This window comes from Amblyomma americanum, chromosome 9, assembly GCF_052857255.1.
Source record: "Amblyomma americanum isolate KBUSLIRL-KWMA chromosome 9, ASM5285725v1, whole genome shotgun sequence".
NCBI lineage: Eukaryota > Metazoa > Arthropoda > Arachnida > Ixodida > Ixodidae > Amblyomma > Amblyomma americanum.
The window spans coordinates 118714754-118741853 of NC_135505.1; the positions used below are offsets into that span (position 1 = coordinate 118714754).

At 48.7% G+C, this 27100-nt stretch overlaps 1 protein-coding gene and 1 non-coding gene across 3 annotated transcripts in view; one reads left to right on the forward strand and one right to left on the reverse strand.

Annotated features, from left to right (window-relative positions):
• Positions 1–3767: 3767 nt before the first annotated feature.
• Positions 3768–27100, forward strand: part of LOC144104189 (lipase member J-like) — a 39285-nt gene continuing 15952 nt past the window's right edge. The window contains exon 1 of one of the 2 annotated variants that reach the window (XM_077637061.1): positions 3768–5771. In XM_077637061.1, the coding sequence (XP_077493187.1) occupies positions 5637–5771 (135 nt within the window). In that variant the 5' untranslated portion in view covers positions 3768–5636. The remainder of the gene's footprint in view (positions 5772–27100) is intronic. The other variant, XM_077637060.1, reaches the window with a different exon arrangement.
• Positions 15554–15626, reverse strand: TRNAA-AGC (transfer RNA alanine (anticodon AGC)). Its single transcript has one exon. It is a non-coding gene; the product is annotated as a tRNA-Ala (tRNA).

A 27100-nucleotide genomic window follows, 5' to 3' on the forward strand; every position in this document is an offset into this window, starting at 1 on the left:
TTCCCACTTAATACTCAGGTGCAGTAAGTGTTGTACTATATAAACGCTTCAAAAACAATCAGGGTGGCCTGAACACTTTTCACACAGACTGTACATTATGAAAACAAAAGTGACTTAAGCCCTCATTCCACTTAATACTCAGGTGCCGCTAGGGCTCATATACGCGCTTCAAATGCAAGCCGGGTGGCCTGAACACTTTTCACACAGACTGTACATTATGAAAACAAAAGTGACCTAAGCTCTATTTTTCACTTAATACTAACCGGCGATTTCAGAGATGAAAGATTGCCTCATCTGTGCGAGACGGCTCCGGGCTCAAGAGCAATGTTTATACTGCAGTGAAACAGGCACCGAAACCAAACATACCCGACGCTGCATTATAGAGTAAATGCCTACTTGCGTGCAAACGCGAGCCGCGATAACAGATAGGTAATACGCCAGGCAGGAAAGCAAAGCAAAAAAAAGGGACAGAAAGTGGCGGAAGCAGCGGCCGACCTCGTCCTAATGGCCACGAAAGTACGTAGGCCGCACGCGAACGTGCGTCCGGCTTCGCGCGTCAGGCAAGGCCACTGCGCGAAACCCAAGCGAGCGCATGAAACAATAACGAAAGGAAAAAGGGGGTCGACGTTGGTACTTGCTCTTTAATGAAAGCCGTGCGGGGACAAGTCGACCGGAACGCAGTACGAATGGTGCAGGCGGAAAGAAAACAAGAATAGGAGAAGAAAAATCATCGGTCCTTTCTTGGCGTGGTGGAAGAAAGCTAGATGGCTTGGAAATGCGCGGTTTCCTGGACATGACATGCGTCCATGAGTAGTTTGTCAAATAAGAGTCGGCTAATTCTCGATTATTAATGAAATACAGTGAATGGATGATCTGTGAAAGCTTGGTTAGGTTTATGGGGGTTTAACGTCCCAAAGCGACTCAGGCTATGAGAGACGCCGTAGTGAAGGGCTCCGGAAATTTCGACCACCTGGGGTTCTTTAAAGTGCACTGACATCGCACAGTACACGGGCCTCTAGAATTTCGCCTCCATCGAAATTCTACCGCCGCGGCCGGGATCGAGCCCGCGTCTTTCGGGCCAGCAGCCGAGCGCCATAACCACTCAGCCACCGCGGCGGCTGATATGTGAAAGAGAAAGTATACAATATCATGTCAACCAAAGCCTCAATGGCTAGGAAAGTTGCACATGGCAGGCAGCTGGCAGGCAAATAAGTAAATGATAAAAAAGCTACCGCATTTGTAAGCATCAACGTTACATAGCTGCACTTGCTAACCACCAATGATCAAGGAAAATATATAAAACTGGCAGTAATGAATGAATGAATCAATGAATGAATGAATGAATGAACATGTCGCGTAGCTTGTCTTCGCGCACGAACTTAGGTGAGCTTAAGCTGTTCGGAGGGGTAGGCAGAACTGCTAGCAGTTGACTGCGCGGGGACACCTCATTGTGCTTGTAAAACTTTACAAATAATGTTTGTGTCTCTTGTCAAATAATATTTTCTTGTGCTTTTAAATGCGGTCGTTTTATGCGCACATTACAATTAATAACACGTAAAAACGGCAACCAACTACCCCGACGTTTGTGAGGACCAACAGCTGGGGCACTATGGTCGAGGCCACGGCTTGACAGCTGGCTTCCCAGTTATGCAGGTTTGGCCGTGTGAGTAAAGAGAGAAAGGCTCGAATCACTTCTTTTTTTCTTTTTGGCATCTAATCGTCCTATTGTAGGGCTTCGATGGATATAAAATACAGCTGAGTTAAATTTCATTATGTACTGGCAGCATTTCATTCGCTCTAATGGTGACTGGAGGACTTGCTTGATGCATGTACTGCTTTACACTGGTTGTACATTTGGTGTGAATACGGTTGGTTGTACATTTGGCGTTAGTCACACCAAAAGCGCTTTAATGCGGAGAAATTGCGAGGTCAAAAACGGTTATGATGCCTTTGAGAATGCTTGAAAAAACTGAGTACAACCGAATATTATTCGGTCCTATATTCATGAGTCATTTGCTGCCTTTCTAATTCTTCCTTCTTTTTTTTCTTCTTTGCATTCCCCCTCCCTGTTCTTCTTTCTAGAGCAGTTGAGCATTATGTTGATTTCTGCGGCATTTTCCAGTGTCTTCCAAACCCTCTTGCGAGCTACACAGATCCGGAGGCAGGCGGTGGATTAACATCTACTGATTTTGGCCGGACGCTGGGCATTCCTATGGACTATAAGATAGATGGTGGACGTCTAGCTCATCACGGAACTTGAACGTTGGATGTCGGCTCTCTGGAGAACCGCACGGATATGTGTCCCTAAGTGTAATGTTTGGCTTGTCGGAGTGGTGATGTGCACGTCCTCCTTGTTTACATATTCACAGACTCCAAAAAGTTGATTGCTAAGATCAGCGGCAGCAAATTTCTCTCTGCTTCGTACCTGAAGGGCTGACTATAGCCACAACTGTACAGGACGAGTTATCTTAGTTCCGTTGAAGTTAAATCTTGGTGTTGTTTGAGAGAGAGAAAGAAATAACTTTTTGGGGGATCTTAGTCGTGGCTCGGTACTAGAGAACATCGCTGGCGTTTGTTGCAGCCAAAATTCTCTTTTTGACCATTAAAAAAGTTCTTCACCACCACCACCCAGGCCATTTCCTTTATCCTTGTATGGATGGTGGGGTCCGAGCTGAGCAGCATAGCCTCCCATGGCTCAAGTGTTACATTGTTTGCTTTAAGTACAAAGCAATGGAAGTTGGCAGGGACTCAAGCAGGGTGGCAACCTTTCTTTAGGGTCTATGATCGAGCCTTTAAGAGTTAATTTTTTTATGTTGTTCTCCTCCTTGTCTTGGTTTGCCTTTATCTACAAAAAAAATTGGCAGTGGCTCAACTTGGCTAACACTGGAATTCAGCGAAAAGCAAGCACGCTTGCTAAGCGTCTGGCGCTCGCGACAGCCGTTCTATATAGTATATACACACACAACCACGTGGCTATGACGTGGTATCATATGGTCTTAGGGCACCCCCATCGGATGTCCTCACGTGGCTTCACATCACCCGATCAAATGTATTTAAGATCAACGGTCAACCCAAAGGTCACCCAATGTCAAAGGTCAACTAAAGGCCATTGGTTAAGGTCATGGGTCAAATGGTTCGACACCATAACTACTATATATGGTCCTACACGGCTAGCGTGGTTGGGCTGAAGGTCGTTCAACGTAATTCTCCGGCCTACCCGAAGACTGCTTTACCTAGCGTAGCGAAGTTTTTCGCTTCAAAAATAATTTCTTACCACTTCGTAACTCATCTAACCTTACCAGAGGGTGAGGTAAATTCTATTCAATTTATGTTTTACTTGATGCATTACGTGAGAGGTAGTGATCTGTCTATGTTAGCATACATTCATCAGCCACAGTAAATAGAGTAGAATCCAGGACAAAGAAACGATAGAGAAGCAAGAACAGCCAGCGGAAGCTGAGAACCGAGACGCCTTTCTATGAGCCTCGCCCTGAGTTACAGCTGCGAAATGAAAGCCACACGCACGAAAATAAAGGCTCCCTCGACACCACATTCGTTTTGTATCCATCGTTGTTTTTGTAGCGTGCTCGCAGTCGCGTGTCGAAAAAAGCCACCCCACTCTTTTGCACGAACCGGCAAAGAACGCTCTTCGTTTTCAAGCTGAGCCCACAGAGACCGCGGAAGCGAGGGAAGGAGAGAGGGAAACGGCGGAAAGGGAAATATTCAACGGACGCTCCGAGTCGGTCTGCTGTTTACCGAAAGGCAAGTGTGACGCGCGGTGTTTTTCGCATGGTGGTCGGGTTCTGGTGAAGCACGTGCTTGTGGTTCGCGTCGTTGTCGTCCCGACCATCACCGACGCTGCAGCCTCCTGGACCATCTCCTCGACTTCGTAAGGGCTTCCTGCGTGACAGAGAGAACGCGCTTGCATGTGTGTCTGTGGCCGCAGGGCGTTTCATCAGACTTGTCGACGTCCGCGCTCAAGAGGAGAAACTGGACTTTGACGTGCATCGAATTTTGAGGAAGAGATTGAATTTAAGGAGTGCTGAAATCCAGCTAAGTGACGAAAGGCTCAAGACCTGTCCTGCATGTAGCGTGGAATGGCCCTCCAGGCGTGTGTGGTGATATAGAAGATGAATGAAGTTTCGAAACTTGTTCTGCATGTTGCGTAAAAGGGTGCTTCAGGCGTGTGTATACCGATCCAGCAATGCGACAGAGTGTGAATACCTGTCCTGCGTTTTGCGTGGAATGGCGTTTCGCGCGTTTAGCAGTCCAGCAAAGTGACGGCCAAGGCTCAAGACCTGTCCTGGAGTAGAGGGGACCGCTGAAGCCTGTGTTAGATTTGTCACGCAAAGCAGATATGTGTGGTGACGTATAGGGCGTTCGAAAAGAAACTAGTTTCTGCGATTTTTCGGCGAACAGCGCGAGTTTCGATACAAAAGAGTCTCCTACAAAAAAAAAAACAAACAAACCTCGCAGCGTGTTTCGATTTTGTCGCGCTTAAGAAAGGACAACGTGGTACGTGTCGGCTCATATATGTAAAGAAAGGCGCGCGAATTGTCTCGTTAATTAGTAGCGGAGAAGAAATGAGTTAAATCTGTCTCACGATCCAGGCTGTAACAGACAGAAAAGTTTGAAACCTTGACCGTAGATATAAGGGAAAAAGCATTGTCTTCCGGATTCGAAGGTGGAAGTTCCGGAGAGCGGGAGCGTTTTCTGAGCTGGGTGGGCAAAACTGACATATAGAAACGCTTCCCGGAACTTGACGGAAGAAAATTGACGACGAAAATTGTTGAATTTACGCCTTGTGAAACTTTGAATGTTTTGCTGCTTTCCAGACCGAACTAAGCAAAATTGCCGTTTCGAACGTTTTCCGAACGAAAATAAGTGTATGATCGGCCCTCGGGAAATTAGGAAGAGAGTATGTTCCAGACCTGTCGACCAGCTTACCTTACATGCATGCAGCACTGAGAAGCAGGCGCCGACAGGACTACCGCGATCAGCACACTTCGTCTTGTAAACACCTGCTCTGAACTCCTCGACACGCTTGTCTACAATCGCCTCTACACACAGCTTTACGAGAGGGGTGTGGAGCTATGCACTTTCCAGTTCAACTGAACCTGCCCAACTTTCTGGGCTAACTTGCACATCTTGCAACGTTCGATCCTACGTATCCTGAGGACAGCCCCTTCAGAGCAGATCAGAGTGCTGGCTGTGTCGTTCTCAAAGACGTCAGCATCTATTCCCCTCTCCTCGATGAATCTTAATGACCACGCAACGGCTGACCGCCTTTCACCCTTTCCTGGCTGAAGCGGTCTTCTCGCCTGGCCTCTAATTGACCTTCGCTTTATTCCTTTTTGTTTCCATCTCTACCGAAGCCACTCCTGCGGTAACTGGCGTCACGGAGAGGCGATTATACTCTCAGCCCTGGCAGTGGCGAGGATAGCGCGCCAAGAAGGGTGTAGTGGCGTTTTTTTTTCTTCTCCTCCGGATTCTCCACGACCCGTCGGACGCACTGCACTTTTTCTCTGGTTTAAAGCGAGTGGAAGTGTCGAGGAGTGAACAATCGGATCGAGTGGCCTGCGGTTGTGTTGCCATACAAGAAACTCGGTGTCGTTTGTGGTCGTCGCCGCGTAGAGATGGTGTCCCCGTCCACAGCCATCTCTCGTCTCATCCCGAGCCTCCTGCTGGGATCGCTGAGGACGGCGCTGGATTTTCCCTCAGAGTTCTCCAAATTCTACACAGGAGGTGATCCGGATCAATGCACCGGAATCGTAAGTGATCTCGTATCTTGGCGTTATTCGAACTCGTGATCTATTTTAGGAGAAAACAAAGGTGTCGATGCATGTCCGACATTTTTGGGCAAAAATTTTGAATATTAGAAATTATAAGGTACTCTTGTAGAAATATTGAAGGAAATGGTCCATTATTCCAACCTGTAGCAAAATATTTCTTTTATAATTTTTCCATCACTCTCATGAAGCTGCTAAGACTGCCATCGAAAATCGATGGGAAACGCCTTTGACAATCGCAAAAACGTTAATAGCAAAAAGATGCGTTCCTGCTGACGGGATATCTGCGCTTATATTGATTGTTAAAGTGAAATCTTATAATTTATATAAAAAAACTGCGTCCATAAGACATTCCCCGTTCAAAAATTCCTTTGTCCAGAATTGTTGGGTATAATTTGTACACATCATTTTGTAAATATGGAGTGAGCTGTCGTTGCCAGGAAATTTATTTTTTTCTTTGTTGCTCGCGGATTTAAGCAGAGTCGCTCTTTATGCATCACATGACGTTTTATTGAAAGGGCGTCTATATGAAGATATTTTGTTCGAACTAATAGCTTTGTATATATAGATAGTCTACTGCAATGTTGTCCAGTCGGGCTGTACTAAACCTCCAGATTTCAAATCTTCACTCATGCTGTACTGTGCGCCAATTGATACCTTACCACGCTTCTTAGGTGCCCTTGATTTTGTTACCTTCCTTTATGCGTTGATTAACATGCGAAACGATCGATGTCGTGTTTGTGTTCCTAGAGCGATACCCCGTTCATGCTCGTAAAAACAGTCATTAGATGTTCAGGGGAAGGGGGGTAGCACCGTATTTTCTTTGGTGGAGGGACTCTGACTGGGCGTCTCCAGTGTTCTAGCGAAGACACTGCAACAAATGATGCCGCTTCCAAGAACCTAAGGACACCGAAAAAAAAATAATTGTTTTTTTGGGGGGCGGGGGAAGGAAATGGCGCAGTATAGCTGTCTCATGTATCGTTGGACACCTGAACCGCGCCGTAAGGGAAGGGATAAAGGAGGGAGTGAAAGAAGAAAGGAAGAAATAGGTGCCGTAGTGGAGGGCTCCGGAATAATTTCGACCACCTGGGGATCTTTAACGTGCACTGACATCGCACAGCACACGGGCGCCTTAGCGTTTTTCCTCCATAAAAACGCAGCCGCCGCGGTCGGGTTCGAACCCGGGAACTCCGGATCAGTATCGGTATGGCCGATGGCCCGAAAAAAAAGCATGCAGGAAGCCTCAGCTTTAGTTCGTGTGGTACCGGAAGACCAAAGCATTTTTACCTACTCGATATGTACGCAAAACAATCATGGCGATCTGATTAAATGAAGGCTTAATGCTTTTTCCCAAATATCCGCATATCAAGTGTCAGGATGCCGCCCCCTTTCACTTCGCATAGCACGCGTAGTCATTTCGGTTCAGCAATGTGATTGAATTGAAGCCACGACTTAAACTGAACTCTTCTGTGAACTGTATGTGATATCAGTGCTACCATTCAGCTTATCCGAACGCACTATTCTTGGGAAGCTGGAAAAGTGAATGGAAATTGGGGAAAACAAAATAAATGGCTCTGATGGAAATGGACGCCCAGCAGTTTGTTCAGCTAGCCTGCGCCCTCCTGTGCTTCCGCACCGCAGTTTCAGGCACGAAGTGGGCATCTGCATTAACTGCTGCTTCATGCTGTCACAGCTCTTCGGAAGTTGTACGGGACGCGGGCGCCGAAATCTGACCTCAGATCATTCTGTGTCTGCGGTCACAATCTGCAGTGCAGTCACTAGGCATTGTGGTTTCCGTTCACTAATTTTTTGTCATTTCCTCGTACTTTGAAGAATCATTATCCGCGACGAAAACAAACGCCCTTGTGCCGGACTCAAAACTGTATTCTTGTTGATAACAACTTGGCTCCTGGTGCTTCGCTGACATTGCAATGTAATCAGTTAGTGCCAAAGTCGCTACGTGCACTGACATCGCACAGCACACTGGCGCCTTAGCGTTTTTCCTCCGTAAAAACGCAGCCGCCCCGGGTTCGAACCCGACCACGGCGGCTGCGTTCTTACGGAGGAAAAACGCTAAGGCGCCCGTGTGCTGCTCGATGCCATTGCACGTTAAAGATCCCCAGGTGGTCGAAATTATTCTGGAGCCCTCCACTACGGCACCTCTTCGTTTCTTCTTTCACTCCCTCCTTTATCCCTTCCTTTACGGCGCGGTTCAGGTGTCCAACGATGCATGAGACAGATACTGCGCCATTTCCTTTCCTCAAAAACCAATTATTAATATTATTATTAGTATTACACACATGGCTTGTTGGGGTGGGCTCGACAGGGTACTGAAATGGCTGAGCACCGTTTCTCGGAAGAGTCTCTTGGCACCTTGAGGGACTTTTCTTGATAGATTACCTGACAGCCATGTGTGACCAAGGACCAAGAAGATCCCAGGCCACATTACTACATCGCATTCGCTCGGGCTCTGCTCGTACCCCAGCGTGGATGTGCAAGGAGGGTCTGGCTTCGTCTCTGCCGTGTTCCACATGTGCTGTGTGCGGTGATATAAAAGTTATCTTATGTGCTGTCCCGTGTACAACGCGGAAAGGCGCGTGTTGTTCGTTTTCCTCAAGAATACAGGAGCCCCTCACAGTTCCCTTCAAGACATTGTCTACACGCGCAGAATTCGGTCGTGTAGAAAGGAGGTTTCACGCCTCCTTTTAAAGTTCCTCCAGGACACGTATTGGGACTCCAGATGGTGACAGTAGGAGTTGACTATTGTCTCTTGTAGGTGACTATGTTTAGAGCAATGTAGATCAGTCAGGCCTCAGATATATGCCAGATTTGTGTGCCTTATTTACCATTTACGTGTCGATACGGTGGAGCAACTGCCGGCAGAATCCACAAGGCTAATTCTACAAGTAGCTTGCAACAACCTCAACCTCGCTATGGCGTTCAGCTACTAGGCACGAGTTTTTGGTTTCAATTCTGGTTGCAGCTGCCGTTGTTTCTAATCTAAGGGAATACAAAAATACCTGTTCAATAAGATTTGTGTTCATGTTAAAGAACAACACGAGGTCAAAGCTATTCCGGATCTCTTGATTACGGCGTTCCTCGAAGCCCAACGTATTGTTTTACCGTTCTAAATTCATTAATTCAATGCCAACTTCCGGCTTCAGCTCAAATGGCCGAGATGTGTGCACCGATAGACATCTCTCACCCCTTCTTTCTAGAAGCAACGGGGACTTTATGTACGTGATGCAACAATATTGCAGCAACTTCGGTAGCTGCGTCCTTCCGTACTCGCATAAATTCTCCGGAAACGAATTCGCTCAAGCCCCTGCTATACGCCTGGCGTCGTGTCGCAGCATCAGGCACATGCCACATGCGCCATCGAAATGCGTGTTCCGTTCTGATTGTGTCCCGGAAGAGGCTTCTGCGGGGGGGAGTGATCCGGCTATGGAACCATGTCAGCCGGTGTCCCTGAAACTCCCTCTCTGTGGGGCGCGTTCACCTGGGCTCTGTGCCGGAAACACCCTTTTTACTCAGGCGAGTTCGTGGGCATGACTATGCGTTCCAGGTGGTGTTTTTCGGATGCTTTCACGCTGGAGTTGCGCCTCACTGGTTGAAACTCGTCGGCTGCTTCGTCTTGCTTTGCTGTGTGAGAAATGCCTCTGAATCAGTGTTAGATCAACCAACCAATCAATCAATCAATCAATCAATCAATCAATCAATCAATCAATCAATCAATCAATCAATCAATCAATCAATCAATCAATCAATCAATCAATCAATCAATCAATCAATCAAACGATTGCATTTGCTTTGGGAGGTTACTATAATCAGTATTTTTTATCGCCTACCCTTATAGAAACCCTGCAAAACATTTCTGCCGTGATCGGCTCCACATTACGACTTCTGCCCGACAGTGTTGTGGGTCTCTCAACTTTTTCTAACTACTGCTGCCTCGTATGAGAGTGCACTCCAACCCTGGCCTTGGAAAAAAAAATCCTGCTGTTATCCTCCCAACTGGTTCTCTATCTTCGCATGCTTGTTTCCGTCCTACCCCATAATCCCAAGCCACTTGTGTTTCTAGATTCCTGCTTCGATGACCTCTGCACCGGATTAATCTTACCTCGAGGAGGCGCACTGGTTTCGCTGTTGTATTAACTCCTGTCAGATTGTCACTACCGTACTGTTTTGTCTCACTGATGTAAAAAAAAAATTACGAAATCTGTGTTTATGCAACGACGGCTTTTGTCAGGCCTTTAACACTGGTCACTCGTCTCCACGGCTGCGACACATTTTGATGCCAGATGAACTGGTTGCGATCTTAAGACTGATTTTACGCATTAAGCGTTGACGCAGTCATACGTAACCAAACCCTCATTGGATGTAAGCGGTGCCGCATTCAAAACAGCAACCTTGACTGTGGCGTTGTAAGTCAAGCTCCATACCTCTCAGCATCCAGGAAAAATAAACAACGTGCATTCCGGGAATGTAGCAGCGTACAAGGATATAAAGCTAGCGGAAAAAGGGCACGCGCTTACGGCATTACGATGATGCGCGCGTATGAGAAGCGTCACAGCGTAGACTAGAAAGCAAACAAGCGCGTTCTGTACGTGAGTGCTGGTATGTGAATGTAGGTTTGTCGCAGACTCGCCGTTCTCCACATTCAATGTCGCGCGGTATACTACAGGTTTCCTGTGGACTTGCTGGCATTGAAGACGCGGAAAACAGCGTGCTTCTAAGCGCACTATCATCGCTTAAGGGTGGCTTAGAGAGGTCTGGAAGAAATTTCCTTATGTTTCCTCATTTTATGGTGAATAATTGACAGAAATAGGTTTCTCTGTCGCTGTCCCCGTTTACAAAAATCTATGCTCACGACTCGACCTTCATCACGTGATCAAAACTGTAGTGCAGACAGCAATCTTCAGATTTATTGTGGTGCAAATTGACGTAGACATCTTCGGAGTGATAGATATGTCCAGTCTGCACTATAATGAATTTACAAGCCTGTACATACTTTACAATGTCACATCTGTATCATGTAGCTGTATCAAACTTAATGTATGCATTGATGTTCTGATTAACCTTCTAAACATTTTCAGGTTCGAGATCGATATTCAGATCTTGTGATACAGGGACTTGCTCTTCAGTGGGGTGCAGAACGCAACACATACTGCAAACAGTATCGCATGATACAGATGGTTTATACGACCACTTGAGTGACATTCTCATAAGATTATTACCCCGCCCGAATCCAACTTTACAGCTACTCGTGTAGATTCATGCGCTCAGCCCGCGAATCTTCATGTAGACTCATGAAAATGATGCGCAAAGACAGCGCATTGATGTGCATCGACACGATGGGCACTTGCGGCTCTTCCACTGTTCTGGTTTTTTCGCGCCATTTCGTGTTCGTTAAGTCACGTACATTCGGCGTCACTTCCTTTAGAGCACTCCATTCCAGCGTGCCTGACATTAAAAACGGGTACTAACCAGCAGCCGCCGGTTCTCGTGTAAAGTGCTTGCGGCCACCTGACTTCTTGTCTATACGGCACAACCTTCGCGCAAGCTTTGCCTCCGTAACCTATACAAGCTGCGGAGAGGTGTCGTTTTTTTTGAAGTGATAGCTACATTACGGTAGCATTTCGAGCCTTCAGCGTAGTGGCGCGCCACCCTGTGGCTGCGCCGCCACGCTGTCACGTGGTGCCGAGCAGCTGCTGGCGGCGCGGCGCCGTGGCTGATCAAGTGGATCTCATGTGGTTGGTCATGTGACCAAGTTGCACTCAGCCAGGTATAGCTATTGCGTCACTCCAGGTTTAACCAGAGCTAAGCAACCGCCATTTTTTTTGTAGGCTAGGCCCCGATGAACCACTATACTCAGGGGTGACGCGGAATGTATACAAATAGCACAAATAACAGCACTTTACAACGCACTGACGCAGGAAACAAGGGACACATTACGCAGGGAGCCGATTTACCGCCTCGAATTCGGTAAATTCCAAGGAGACATCGTTCGGGATTTCGAAAGAGGGGGTTTCGGGGTCGTTAGAGGCAGCTTCTTTCTTATTCATTTCACGAAATATTTCGAAATTCTAGGATGCGCGTCATCCGTTTTCATTTTTCCCACATAACTACCGTATATTCTGCGTCTTGTGCGTGTGCTAGCGCTTGTATGAAAGTACGCGTTTGGCCTTCTTTTTTCCGAAACGGAGTAGTCGGAACCGTATTGCTTCCGACGCTTTCAATGGGGCTTTCCCCTTGCGAAGCCCTGTCCACATATCTCAACCTCCTCCAGATCGCGCTGTGGGCTTATACCAGAGAAGGTTGACGGCAAAAACACCAAGCAGGCTGATTTAGCGCAATTTTGACCCAACAAAGGTGTTTATTGAGTCCACCGAAAAATAAGTGCTCACCCCGAGAGCTGTATAAAAAAATTATAACATAGCGACGGAAAACATCATTGCTTTCGGCGCATGCATAGCATGTGGCGAATGATGCATTCTCCATACTGCATTGCAAATCTCAGCTGGCACGTCATGAAAGAAGACGTTTTGTTTAGTTTTCGTTTCGGCTCACATCTGTGAAACGTGTTAACACAGCATTACTACACAAGCTGAAACCGCCGGTGACTGTCAAGGCAAGCAAAAGGCAAGCCATTGACTCAAGGGAAGGAAAAGCCACCATTAATCACTACTTTTACAAGCTATGGTTACGCTTCTCGCGCCGTTACACGTCTCAAGGCGAAACCGCAACACAGCCTTTTCAGACACTGTAGGCGTTTAGTATCCGTGTAGCCTCCGAACTCTGCAAAAACTACATCGATGCTAGGCGTGTCGTTCTTTCGAGATCGCTTGAGCAAGTAGCCCGCAAGGTGCACAGGTCTATCGATAAAGCAAACACGAGAAACCTACTTTCTGTACGTTGTACGCAAGTACTATACCACTACTTGTCGGTTAGAGGCGTGCACGTATGCATGCAGCTCGCTTCTTACGAAACGACGCCTCCGGGAGACGTGACGGCAACTTTCGCGGAACTCTCCGATGTGCTTTTTGATGCGTGCAGTGCTGCGGTAGATAAGGCAGGTCTTTGAAGAGTGCACGTTCCCATTGACGTCAAACGCTGACGACGTGGACGTTCACAGGAAAGGAAGCTTCGACTGCCGCTACGCCTACTTATGCTCGCCAAAGAACGCTTACTCCTCAAACCCACTGATCACACACGTTTTCCCGTCATTTTGATTGTTACCCCGCACAATCGTTGTCACCGTCATCATCGTCTAATGATGACGATGATTAATCATCGTCAACTTATGATGGTGATGATTAATCAACCGATCTGAGTCTAATCCAGGACAAGGACTTCATCCGGATGACTTCCTGTTATTCCTACGAAACAAACTACAAGAGACAAGGTAAAGAAAACTGGAAACACGTGGTATTTCTACAATGCTTTTAATTTCAAGAAGCATTTTTGTTTTTTAATCTGAACAATGTTTTGTCGCTTGGCACCTTCTGTAATGTTCTAAACACTAAACAGTTCGCCTGAATGCTGGAAGTAGCGTGACAGCTGGCTAACCTCCGAGTTCTAGATAGATTCCGACGCGTGGACCCTATCGGAAGTTTTGCGACTTTCATGTTCTGTTAGCTCTGATTCTACGTGGGTGGTTGGCTGGTGATGATGGCGATAGCAATAGTAATGCTATCGAATGTTTTAATGCGCGCTTTATTTGCAGACGCAACAGTCAGTCAATAAATCAATCAATCAATCAATCAATCAATCAATCAATCAATCAATCAATCAATCAATCAATCAATCAATCATGCCGATTTGACATAACAGAACTTTTGGGTGGCCCCGATTTGATGCTCGGAAAGCATCAAGCGCATGTGCAAAAGGAGCATGTGTTGAGTCTGAAAGCGTGGGTGAGTTGGCTGTCGTTTATACTTAAAACAAAGAGCAGAATGTGCAGTTAGAAAGAACTAAAAATAAAACTGACCGGCCAGCCATACTTAAAACAGTGAGAACAACAAGATGGATGCAGGAACAGACATACACGCCGGCGTCCTGGTTTTGCTCACGCTGTTTTAAGCATGTAACAGCCGGCCAAATCTTTAGCTGGCCTGCGTGACGACCGCGTTTTTCGCGTTCCTGCTGCTTATGACAGAACAAACTTGCGAAAATATCAAACCTAAGCACAGGCTCACTAAGCCCGCGCTTATTATTGAGCTTTCCGCAAGTTGGATTCGTCGTAAAGCTCAGTAGCGCAGAAAACGCGGCCGTCACGCAGGCCAGCTAAAAATTTGGCCGGCTACAGGTGTCACATCGTGAGCAGAGACTAGAATGTTAGAATGTAGAGCAGGGAATGAAAACCAGGTTGTTATTCAATGGGACAGTAAAAGAAAACAAAAAGGATTGTTATGACAGCCCAGCTGTTAATGACTCATCTGTCGCATCAGCGGCGCAATGTTGGCGGTGGTGCTGTAGCCATATCACGTTACCAGCCCTGAGTTGTTGTTTGCTTCGCAACATGGCACATAGCCCTGAGCCTTCTCACGTACCCGTGGCCGCTTCTTCTTCTTTGCGGCTCAGGGCGGAAGTGACGCAGGACACTCGAATTCTCTGCATCGGAAAAGCTTACAATTGCACTACAGTTTGAGTGCATAACTTCCTTTCACACACAGCAAGGCGGCCTTCGTCACCCTGAACAACATTTATCAAAACGAAGAGATGCCTTGAATCTTAAAAAAAATGTATAGTAAAAAAAAGAATTAAGCAGAAAATATGCATAATATCTCCATAAAACGTCTAATACTTCAGCTTGCTTAAAAATAGCAACAAAGCCTCTTCATTCAAAGGCAGAAATAACCCACAACAGCTGCGCTGTGATTACGCATTACCGAGTGTCGCAATCGTCTGGCGATTTTTTTTCGGCCCTTATTGCGAAAAGGTTGGCCTGCAATAAGATTCTTTTATATGCAGTCCTTTATTGTGCGCCCATTCGGAATAATCATGCGCGAACGCGAGGAATGTTTTCCACTCGGTACAGCAGTAGTAAGCGGCGTTCTATCTCGTGCATGCTTGTTCATTAAAAAGCTAGCAATATGAGCCGTGCTAGGGCTGTGTTTCTTGCTCTATTAAAGGCAGTAGGGAACTTCTTTACGCGGCAGGTACTTCCTCGTGGTGCTTCTCTTGACAGGGCTACTATTTAGTGATCTCCTATTTAGCAGGTAAGCTTTGACCTTTATTGGCGAATTCTGTTGCTCTGTTATATTGCAGCGGTGGCTGTATAACGGAGGTCGGCCCGGTTCACGACGTTAGGCGGCCGCACAGTGGTGCAGGTGCATATGCACGCAGAATAAGCACTGATGCAGTGCATGGGTAAACTGATCTTTGCACCAGTGCACCTTTAAAACTTTGCACCAGTTCACCTTTGCGGCTTTGCTCCTTTGAGACTTTGCACCTTTACGCCTTTGCAACTTTGCGCCTCTGCAGCTTTGCGACTTTGCACCTTTGCCACTGGTGCGCCTTTGCGAGTTTGCACCCTTGCGTCTTCGCAACTTTACACCTTTGCGACTTTGCGCCTTTGAAACTTCGTATCCGTGCAACTTTAGACCAGTGCACCTTTGCAGGCTTGAACCTTTGGAACTCTGTATCAGTGCAAGGGTGCACCAGCGAACCTCCGCACTTGTGTGAGCGCACGGGCGGGCAAGAAAGCTGAGCGGGCACGTGAGGCTAGGCACAATAAAATAAAAAAACAGGAAAAAAGCATTTGGAGGTGCTGGGTATCGATCCCAGTACCTCTCGCATGCTAAGCGAGCGCTCTACCATCTGAGCTACACCCCCAACATGCTCCTGAAGAGGCAACGGGACTACGTCAAGAGTGCCCCAGCACAGGGGAAAAAAAAATCTAGGTCGAACGACGGCAGCCGAACACGTCCGAAAAACCGGTCGCCTTCGTAATCGTGCGTCGCTTTCGAAATGATTTCCATTCAGCGAGGAACTTATGGGCGGGTAGTGCTTTAAACAGAAGTATGTTTTTTTAATGTAAAGTCACGTGATTAAAGCTAAAGGCTACCAAACAAAAAATTGTCTGCTATTGATGTCTACACGACTGATCGAGTTGACCCTTTTAATTGTAATTGTTTTTCTTGTATAAAATCTTTCACATCACCAAACGGGGGAAGTCGAAATGTTTACTCGGTAATGCATTTTATGCATCAAAAACTACCGCTACCCTTTTTTGAATAACTTAAAGTAAATTTTTTGCAACCATCTGTCGAAACTTGCATCGCTTGAAAGACACGGACAGCTCTATAGATTTCGTCATGACGAACAAACTCGTCCGGACAGTCACCCTGGTCACCATTCGGGTTCCGTTGACTTTCAAACTAACTTTGTTGACCAGATGAAGAAACAGCCCCAATAATTATTAATACTCTTGGTTTTATTTCGCTGCAATGAAGTCATGAGCTTCCCCTGCCCTGTTGTCTGAGGCATTATTATAGAAAAGTAAGGCCTACCGGAAAGATTGCCATTCGGAATCATCGGTTCATTCATAACTAGTCTAGTAGTTAAAGTGGAATATACGGTCAGTCTGACACATTGCCGTCAAAACAGCTTTGCAAGCAGAGTTAACAAAGAGTCGTGCAGTGTTTCCTCCCCGACTTTCCCGAGGAAAAACATTCGAGTTATTCGAAGCGTAGGACGATTTGTTCATAGGTGTAACCTCGGTCGCACGTGACTTCCTTGTGGATATGATCTCTTTTTTTTCCTGGCCGTAACAGCAGGGAATGGGCGTTGGACGGGCTCGTTTCTTAGTAAGCGTCAGCTGACTCCTGGGCGTCGCTCTTTCCTGGCCAGCAGTCCACGCGGTACACAGTTCTCTTAATAGAGCTCTGCGTATAATATCTGTCACACTTCGCGTATACAGCCCTCCCCCTCCCCCTCCACTCATCACCTATAGGATCTGATGTTACAATCAGTTTACTGTGACAGGTACATCAAGGTTATCTCTTAAAAAAACATTGATATTCCTATTTTGTCGCTAACAATAATCATGAGCCTTATCATCAGTCTTATTACACCCACTGTAGGGCAAAAGCCTCTCCCATGTCTCTCCAATTAACCCTGTCTTTTGCCAGCGTCATCCACCCTTTGTCTGCAAACTTCTTAATCTCATCCGCCCACCTAACCTTCTGCCGTCCCCTGCTACGCTTACTTTCTCTTGGAATCCACTCCGTTACCCTTAAGGACCACCTATTATCTTGCCTTCGCATTACATGCCCTGCCCAAGCCCATTTCTTTCTCTTGATTTCGACTAGGATGTCATTAACCCGTGTTTGTTCCCTCACCCACTCTGCCCGCTTTCGGTGTCTTAACGTTACACCTATCATTTTTCTTTCCATGGCTCGGTGCATTGTCCTTAACTTAACCTGAACCCTTTTAGTTAGTCACAACGTTTCTGCCCCGGAGGTGAGTGCCGGTAAGATACATCTGTTGTATGCTTTTCTCTTGAGGACATTAAGACGAATGTATGTCCTTGGAGAGGCCGGTGATGCTTTGATACAGACAACTGCCTCTTGGTGCGCGGTAATTACACTCTTCTTTCAGGCAAGAGATCTTGGCACGCATATACTTACGTATACACTTCTCTCCTTGTAATTTGCATGCGCCTATAAGAGTTGCGGGGCGTTCCCGTTGGAGGAAACTCTGGCGTTTTTTCGAAGTCAGCGAAGGGTAGACGCAGCACGCATCAATTACGTTTCGCCGAAGCGAATCGAAAACCTCGACGCACGGGCCGTGGCGTGAAAGCTATTAACGACTGCGTAACCGCTACGCAAGCTAGCAGGACCATTGAGGGATGCGTCGGGGGGGGGGGGGGGGGGGGCAAAAAATGACCGCATACGGAGAACAGAGGGAGAGGGACAATTCCAGCATGAGCTTTGAGGGATTTCCCGCGTCGAATCAACACTAGATGAAGTGGCACACTTTTACAAAGTGTGGCGCCGCCGCTGTGATATTCGGTTAGGATGTTACCAGAGAGGCAGCCTGAGGTACTGCATATGTAATAACATGCACTCTAAACATAAAGGAGTAAAAAAGGAGTAATCTGTCCTCCAGCGCACTCACTTTTTATAAGAGGGTGTGCGCTAAAGGACGGTTTATTCTCTTTTTACTCCCATATAGGTGTATTAGTGTTTAGAGTGTTGTTAGGCCTTTCTGATATTTTCGTAACGCATTCACCCACTCTGACCTAATTCATTCACTTTTAAGGTCTTGCACCTGAATAAGTTTTTATGTGATTAAGTTTTATATGCTACAAGTTTCAAGCGTATACGTGACACTATGCGATAAGATGCACACCTAATTCTGTATTGAAAACCTATCGTATACGTGGGCAGGCATACACGGAACTCGCATATGTGTGGATTTAACACTCTGTTCGCTCGTAATTTCGAACTTTCTTGCTAGCTTAAATAGGCGATGGCTTCTGTTCGCAATTATATTTACCTGTGGTTAGCCACGTCAATTTTAATGTACTCAGGTTGGCGCGTTGTCCGTGAAGAGTCCGCGAAATGAAAACATAGGCTGCTTCTACACTGATGGAATCCGTGTGACCAACCAGCCCAACAACAGGCCATTATTATATGCTGTGCGACTAGTCACTGCACTTTACTCAGTGTGAATACAAACTTAAGAACACCGATAAGGGGTGAATATGAAGGGAAGGGTCGATAGGTCGCACATGGAACTAATAACAGCTGCAGCATCTCACACGCCACGCTGGCGCATAGGCTGCGGTTTTCTGCTGCTGTGCACGAGGTCACGAGGTCAGGAGGTCACAACGTTATGGTTTCTGGTAGTATTCAACTAGTGTGACATTCCTTGTGTGCTACGAGGTACATTCCTTGTGTGTGCTACGAGGTACATTCCTTGTGTGTGCTACGAGGTACATTCCTTGTGTGTGCTACGAGGTTCCACGTTCGACGGCGCGGCGTAGACGGAGACCCAGATGACAGGCATCATCAATTACCCAGCCATGCTCGTTGAGAGTGACAACCAGAACGAAGGGGTTTAAGCCCAACCGGACCCGCCGCCGCGGGGAAACGGGCTTATCCTCCCCAATTGGCGTGGCGGTTCCAGGGGCGGCCCTTCCGAGCACATTCCAGGACAAGGGAACTGTCAGCGGGCCAGAGCGCGCCTTACCTTGAGGAGCGAGTGTCAGTTGATGGATGGAGAATGGAGGCCGGTGACCCGCGGGAACTGTCAGCGGGCCAGAGCGCGCCGTACCACAGCCGACGCTATGCGCTACCGCGAAGACGACCTTCTTTCCCTCGGACTCAACACGTGAAGAGGGCGAGACCATAAGTGGGGTGGTATGTTTGTGCGCCCAAGTGAAAGCCCTAGCCCCCCCTCCTTCCCCTCCGGCGTGGGCGTGCTCACCCTAGGGAGTGTGGAGAAGAGGATATAAAAATGGACAAGCAGTACAAAAGAGGGACGCTCAGGACGACATCGTTCGCCTAGAGGGCCTTCAGCGCCGAAGCCCGACGGCGTGCAGCTTCTGCCAGCAACCGCTCGAGCCCAACTCCGGAGCCACTCCATCGCCCCCATGAAGTCGTCGGCACGTAAGCTCGGACGCCCCAGCCTCTGATGTAAAATCTTAATCATGTGTAATTATTGAATATATCTGTTTGTTTAAACTGAGCCATACGGTGTCTCTTTGCCTCTCCGTCCCGTGTGGACCTGCGCACTATGGGGGTCATCACACTGGTGTCAGAAGTGGGGTCTCAAAAGCAAATGTCCTCTGAATGCTGCGACATTCATGACTTCAAAATTGTAATCAAAAGGGAATCACGGGACTGATTGTGGGACTTTTACCCCCATTTGAGAGGCTTGAGGCACCGGAGGGCTTGAAAAAAAAAATGTCTTTATCTGAGGGAGCTCCCACTCCACAGCCGTCGCTCGGAGCAAGCATGCTGGCATTAGGAAGCGTCGTTCCGACGTTTACAGGAGATAAGACAGGGGTTCCAATCTGCGATTTCTTTTCCATGCTAGAAGAGATTGGGAAAATGGGGGGATGGTCCGATGCTCAAATGCTGGGAATGGCGAGGTGTAAGATGGCAGGAGCTGCTCATGATTTTGCATGGCGAGACGAAAAAGTAAAATCCACAAAATCATTTGCGGAATTTAAGAAGCTCGCGTTTGAGCATTTCGACACTGAACCACGTCACGTGCGGGTACAGAGGTTCCGTGACGCCGGACAGATGGTAGGGGAGGACGTGCGAACGTTTGCGTCGCGGCTTCAGCGCTTAGCGCGCGATACGTTAAGCAGGGAGGAGGAAGGAGACCAGCTAAAGAAGAAATACGCGGAGGATATACTTAAAGAGGAAATGACCGCTTTGTTCGTGGCTGGTCTGCAAGACCCCGTGCGCCGGTTCGTGCTCTCGCGCAAGCCGAGCAATTTCGACCAAGCCGTGGAGGCCGCATTGGATGAGGAACGAAATGAGGCGTTAACGACAGCCGCAGCGAGAGTACGCGTCATAGAGAGAGCGGTGCTCAACCCTGAGGTTGCTCTCTTGACAGAGCGATTAGATCGCTTAGAACAGCTGCTATCTCAGCAGGTAGAACGCCAGGTTGAAGCGCGCGCTCAACAGCGCTCATTCGCTGGAAACCGGAGACCGCCACAAAGCTACAGGCGCGGTATGCGAGATTTTGAAGAAATCGTATGCTTCGCTTGCCAGGGTCGCGGACACATCGCCAGGTTCTGCCAAAACGTGCGCCGTGGGGAGCCACAAAGAGAAGCAGGCGAGACATGCCCTAAGCAAGCCTACAGCGGGGCTCCAGATACCGAGACAAAAAACTAGTTAGTCCTCCCCAGCCTGAGGAGCGTGGGGAGGGAGCAGTGGATGATGAGGTGGTGGTAGTTTGTGTGGCCGACGAGGCATGCCCTGTTGTGCGTTGCAAGTTAAATGGTTGTTGCATGGAATTGTTGATAGATACGGGATCAAAGGTGACATTGCTTAAGGAGAGCAGTTTTAACACGCTTCGAAGGAAGGGGGACCGCGAGGTGTTGGAAGCGTCTGGTGGTATGGCAACCAAATTTGTAGGCATAACGGGGGATCCTCTTGGCATAAGTGGACTCTACCGGTTACACTTCTCTCTCGGCGGAATTGCATTGGAGCACCCCTGCTACGTATGCCCGGACACGGTGTCTCTGCCAAACGGAGTGTCAGGTATATTAGGGCAGGATTTTTTGAGAAAAGGGAAGGTAGTAGTCTCATTCTCTGAGGAAGAGGTTAATGCGGGCGGCTCAAAAGTTCCGTTTTTGAACAGGAGAGGGGCTGAGATTCGCATTACCAATATTGACACCCGTCAAACAGTGGGATCATTGGAGAAGGTATATTCGCGGGTTGCCGTCAGGCTGGTCGATGAGGCGGTCGTCCTTCCTTGGTCGGAGCACATTTTGTACGCGTTTGTGCCTTCAGATGTAGAGAGCGGCGCCGTGGGAGTGCTTGAGCCGGTCGACTCTCTCAGCAATGGCCTGAAGGCAGCCGCGTGCCTCGTGACAGTTAATGACGCCCACAGAGTGCCCCTACGGGTGGTTAACTGTAGCCAGCAGCCACTGAGCCTTCCCAAAAACAAAACATTGGCTTTCTTCACCTCTGCGATAGAGAAACGTGAGCCCACCGATACGGTACTCGCAACTGTAGAGCATGCTAGTCCTTCGGCTGCTCCAAAGGTGTCGTTCGATCTTTCTCACGTAAAATCCAGGGAGAGGGAGGCTCTGGCTGGTTTGCTGAACGACTACTCGGAGGTATTCGCCGCGTCCAACCTGGATTTGGGCTGCTGTGGCGTTATAAAGCACAGGATAGAAACCGGCACTTCATCGCCCGTTTACCAGCGTGCGTACAGGATTCCTTACTCCCAACGTGAGGAGATGGAGCGGCAGGTGCAGGACCTGATTGATCGCGGCATTGTCGAACACTCAAAGTCACCCTGGGGAGCACCAGCACTATTGGTGGAAAAGCCAGATGGCTCGTATCGATTGGTAGTGGACTACCGCAAACTAAATGCCGTAACTCGCATCGATCCATACCCCATCCCCAATATACAGGAGACGCTTTCTCAGCTGGGCTCTGCCAGGTACTTCACGGTAGTGGACATGGCGGCGGGATTCTGGCAGATAGCAATGGATCCGGCAGATGCCGAGAAAACGGCATTCAACACGCCCTCAGGGCACTATGAATGGAAAAGAATGCCGATGGGTCTGGCCAACAGCCCTGCTGTCTGGCAGAGAACCGCTGATGTTATCCTGGCAGGTCTTCTGGGGAGGCTGTGCTTCGTGTATATGGATGACATTATCATATACAGTGACAGTTTTGAGAACCATTTGCGCGATATTGAGCAGGTTTTGGTGCGACTAAGAGGAGCGGGTCTCAAGCTGAAGCCCTCTAAGTGCCAATTCCTCAAAAACGAGGTGAAATACCTCGGGCACGTTGTTTCAGCTGACGGCGTGCGACAGGACCCTGAGAAACTAAGGTGTGTCTCGGATTTTCCATCCCCGACTAGCGTCCGCCAGGTCCGGCAGTTTCTCGGCCTGATCGGTTACTACCGAAGGCACATAGAGGAGTTCGCCAAGCTCGCTAAGCCGCTCACCGCCTTAACAGCCAAAAATGTCGCCTTTCGCTGGGACGAAAACGCGGAGAATGCTTTTGGGGCCCTGAAAAAGAAGCTAATGAGTGCACCGCTGTTGCGCCACCCGGATTTTAATTTGCCCTTCGTTATGGCCACAGATGCGTCAAAGTTCGCAGTTGGTGCCGTGCTATCTCAGGTTATCGAGGGCAAAGAACATCCCGTTGCTTTTGCTAGCCGACAGCTGAGCCCCACAGAGCAAAAGTACGGAGCTACGGAAAGGGAGTGCCTCGCCGTTGTCTGGGCAGTAAAGCTCTTCAGATGCTACCTTTACGGCCGCAAATTCAAGCTAGTCACAGACTGCCATCCTCTGAAATGGGTGATGAGTGTCAGGGACCCTAGCTCGCGACTCGCTAGATGGAATCTACATCTGCAGGAATACTGCTTTGAAGTTGAGCACAAGTCAGGAAAGACGCATCTGAATGCTGATGCACTCAGCCGCACAGCTGCCGTGGCAGCTATAGATGAGTTTGTCCCCGTAGTCGACCCCGCCGAATTACGCACAGAGCAGTGCAAAGATCCGGACCTGAAGCGAATAATCGAAAGCTTAGAGGACGCACCGTCTCACCCCGAACAGCTAGGTTATTTCATTGGCAAAGACGGCACCCTGTGTCGGCGCACGAGGCCAACCAGGAAAGGGAGACCAGAGAAAACCGCTTGGGAGAGAGTCGTCATACCTCGGTCGTGGACAGAAAGGGTTCTTCGCGCGTTTCACGATGCGCCATGCGCCGGTCATTTTGGCGTAGCGAAGACACGCAGGCGTGTGGAGCGTTTGTACTTTTGGAGTGGCATGCGACAGGATGTTAGAGACTACTGTGCGAAGTGTCATTCCTGTCTCGAAAGAAAAACACCCAAGGGACGAAGACCAGCTCCAATTCAGCCGTTCTCTGAGGTTTCGGCTCCCTTCGAGCGGACAGGTATGGACATAATGGGCCCATTGCCCACGACCACTTCCGGAGACAAGTACATTTTAGTATTTGTCGATCACCTTTCAAAATACGCGGAAGCGGTAGCACTCCCAGATCAGAAGGCAGACACGGTTGCAAGAGCATTTGTCGAACAGATCGTGCTCCGACATGGACCCCCGAGGTAACTCTTGACAGATCGGGGAACGAACTTCGTGTCGCAGCTAATGAGGAGAGTTTGCGAGCTGCTTAAGATCGCTAAGAAGCAGACAACACCGTACCATCCGGCTTGCAACGGCGCGGTGGAGCGACTGAACCAAACCGTGGCCGGGTTCCTGTCGCATTTTGTTTCGTGCGACCAGCGGGACTGGGACTTGTGGCTCCCGTATGCAATGTTTGCCTACAATTCCGCAGCACACGAGAGCACGGGCGAATCGCCATTCTTTCTTCTCTACGGCCGAGACCCGGACCAGCCTAGTGAAGTGCCAGAGGGCCCCCGTCGTGTCCCATACGCTTCACTGGACGACTATAAGGTGGAGCTAGAATCGCGCTTGCAAGTGGCGAGGGACATCGCAAAGGAGGCCTTGAAGAAAGCGGCGAAGCGCAGGAAGGAGGTGCACGATCGCAGTGCTAGAGACGCGCCGTTTAATGTGGGGGACAGCGTGTACATTGAAAACTGCCAAAGGCAGATTGGGCTAGCTCGTAAGTTCCAGACGAAGTGGAGAGGACCGTGCGAGGTTGTCGAGAAGCTTTCTCCGGTAAACTTCAGAGTCCGAGACGTGAACCGGCGCTTGATAAGGATACACGCAAATCGCCTCAAGTCGGCACCGGTTCAGTATTCACGAAATGAGGAAAGGGAAAGCGCGGATTTTGATGGGGACAGAAGTGAAGCGGAGCGCGCAGATAGTTCGCAAGAAACGCCCTCTTCTGCATTTGTTCGGCAGGCGCCAGAGGTGACGGCCAGAATGCCACCGGATTTACTTCATGCATTGCTAGAAGAAGAAGCGCGCGAGGTTGCCGCGCAGATAACGCCAGGAGAGGCTCCTGCCACGAGCCCTCGCGAGTCCCAAAGCAGACAAAGGGTCACAGACTTACTTAGTATGACTCATGAAGGCCGATATCCGCTGCGAAATCGGAAAGCTAAGTCGGACTAATGGTGTAAACAGAGCGGAGTTGTGAACTGGTCAGAATTGTGTAATGCCGCAGCTCATAACATTGCTATATGCGTATGTGTTAAGTTATCGGAGTTAGTAGTTAAACCTTTCTGTCATTAAGTAACACCTTCACAGGAGAGCATGCGGAGCGCATGCAGAACCTGCCCTACTTCCTTTCGTTATCTATATTTTGGTCTGTGCCGTGATCGCGCTAGAAGTGGGAGCTCCTTTGTAACTGTGGTAAATTTATTTCGTCCAGTTTGGACTAGAAAGGAGAGGCTTGGGTGCTGAGTTTCATGTTTATCTGTAAAAGAAGATCAGTGCTGCCCCTGGAGACGCCAGTTATGACAGCGGAGGCATATGGTGTTGTGCAGTGGTGTTGAGTGCAGCGAAAAGTGTTCTGTCGGACGCACTGTGCGAGGCGATTCAGAAAGACAAGGGGAGCTGCAGGGACTCAAATGTTCGGAGAACATTCTTCTGGAGGGTGAGCGAGTGTGACATTCCTTGTGTGCTACGAGGTACATTCCTTGTGTGTGCTACGAGGTACATTCCTTGTGTGTGCTACGAGGTTCGACGTTCGACGGCGCGGCGTAGACGGAGACCCAGATGACAGGCATCATCAATTACCCAGCCATGCTCGTTGAGAGTGACAACCAGAACGAAGGGGTTTAAGCCCAACCGGACCCGCCGCCGCGGGGAAACGGGCTTATCCTCCCCAATTGGCGTGGCGGTTCCAGGTGCGGCCCTTCCGAGCACATTCCAGGACAAGGGAACTGTCAGCGGGCCAGAGCGCGCCTTACCTTGAGGAGCGAGTGTCAGTTGATGGATGGAGAATGGAGGCCGGTGACCCGCGGGAACTGTCAGCGGGCCAGAGCGCGCCATACCACAGCCGACGCTATGCGCTACCGCGAAGACAACCTTCTTTCCCTCGGACTCAACACGTGAAGGGGGCGAGACCATAAGTGGGGTGGTATGTTTGTGCGCCCAAGTGAAAGCCCTAGCCCCCCTCCTTCCCCTCCGGCGTGGGCGTGCTCACCCTAGGGAGTGTGGAGAAGAGGATATAAAAATGGACAAGCAGTACGGAAGAGGGACGCTCAGGACGACATCGTTCGCCTAGAGGGCCTTCAGCGCCGAAGCCCGACGGCGTGCAGCTTCTGCCAGCAACCGCTCGAGCCCAACTCCGGAGCCACTCCATCGCCCCCATGAAGTCGTCGGCACGTAAGCTCGGACGCCCCAGCCTCTGATGTAAAATCTTAATCATGTGTAATTATTGAATATATCTGTTTGTTTAAACTGAGCCATACGGTGTCTCTTTGCCTCTCCGTCCCGTGTGGACCTGCGCACTATGGGGGTCATCACACTAGTGACAAAACCAGCCGTGGTGGCTCAGTGGTTTTATCGTTCGGCTGTTGACAGAAAGGTAGCGGGTTCGATTTCCTGCCGCGGTGTATGTATTTCGATGAAGGCGAAGTACAAAAACGCCCGTGAGCTGTTCTATGTCAGCAAGAACCACAGGTGGTCAACATTAACCCGGAGCCCTCCACTATAGGGAGCTCCTTGTAGCCTATGCGTCGCTTCGGGACATCAAACTCCACAATTAACAATTCAATGGGTGACAATGTTTTAACATCCTATAGTACTGACGCGCACTGGCATACCGAAAGAAATTTAAGGAAAGCCATAGGTGAAGTACGGAGCAAACGCTCAACACGATCGCGTGTTTTCAGCTGCTTAACGTTAGTGCTTACAAGTGTTTGAGTTTAAACAGTCGAAAGGGCTTGATCGTGTTGAACGATCCCCCTGTACTAACGCTTTATATATTGTTAAATTTCTTTCGATAAGTAAACGCTCGTCAGTACGATGTTGTACCAGTTAGCCCGCGACCAAGCCTTGCTGCATTGCATCATTCGTAGCAGGCTGTTGCACTTTCAATCATTCCTACTGTTTCTCAGACCTTATTTGTTTTTTTAAAAGTGCCATTGGCGCTAGCCCTTAGAGACTCACACAAATCCATCTTACAGTCATTCACTTACAAGAATGCTGGATTCTCCAGCTGCATTTACGCACATAGTGAAGGATGCCTGCACGAAACTGGTAACTTCTGAAGGCGCTTGTAGAGAGAGGGAGAGCTTCATCCAGCCTTGTTTCTAAGTAGCTGCAGGTGACTCATACTGAGCGATGTTCTCTTTAATTCATGTTTCGGTTTCTTCTTTTATCGCGATGACTCACAATCCAAGGAGGATTGGCCGCTGCTGAACAAGGTGCGGCATACTTCTAAGCACCGACACAGCAGCCAGAACGACCTCGTGGTATTCCCCAGCCTTGTCAGAGTGACTTCGCAAAATAGCTGCGAATCCCCTTTTAGTCGGCGTAAGGGGCACACATCTGATCGGCAGAATAATTTACTACAAGCGTGGCAAGCGCCAAAACGTCAGTTGTATGGCGTGTTCGGCGAATACAAAGTACTCATGTACAAGAAAGTTGAATTTGTAAATGTAGAAGATGACTCACGCCTCTTTGCGTTTAGTACGAGCATCTCGCGTGGTTTGTATTGAGGGGAAGCCTA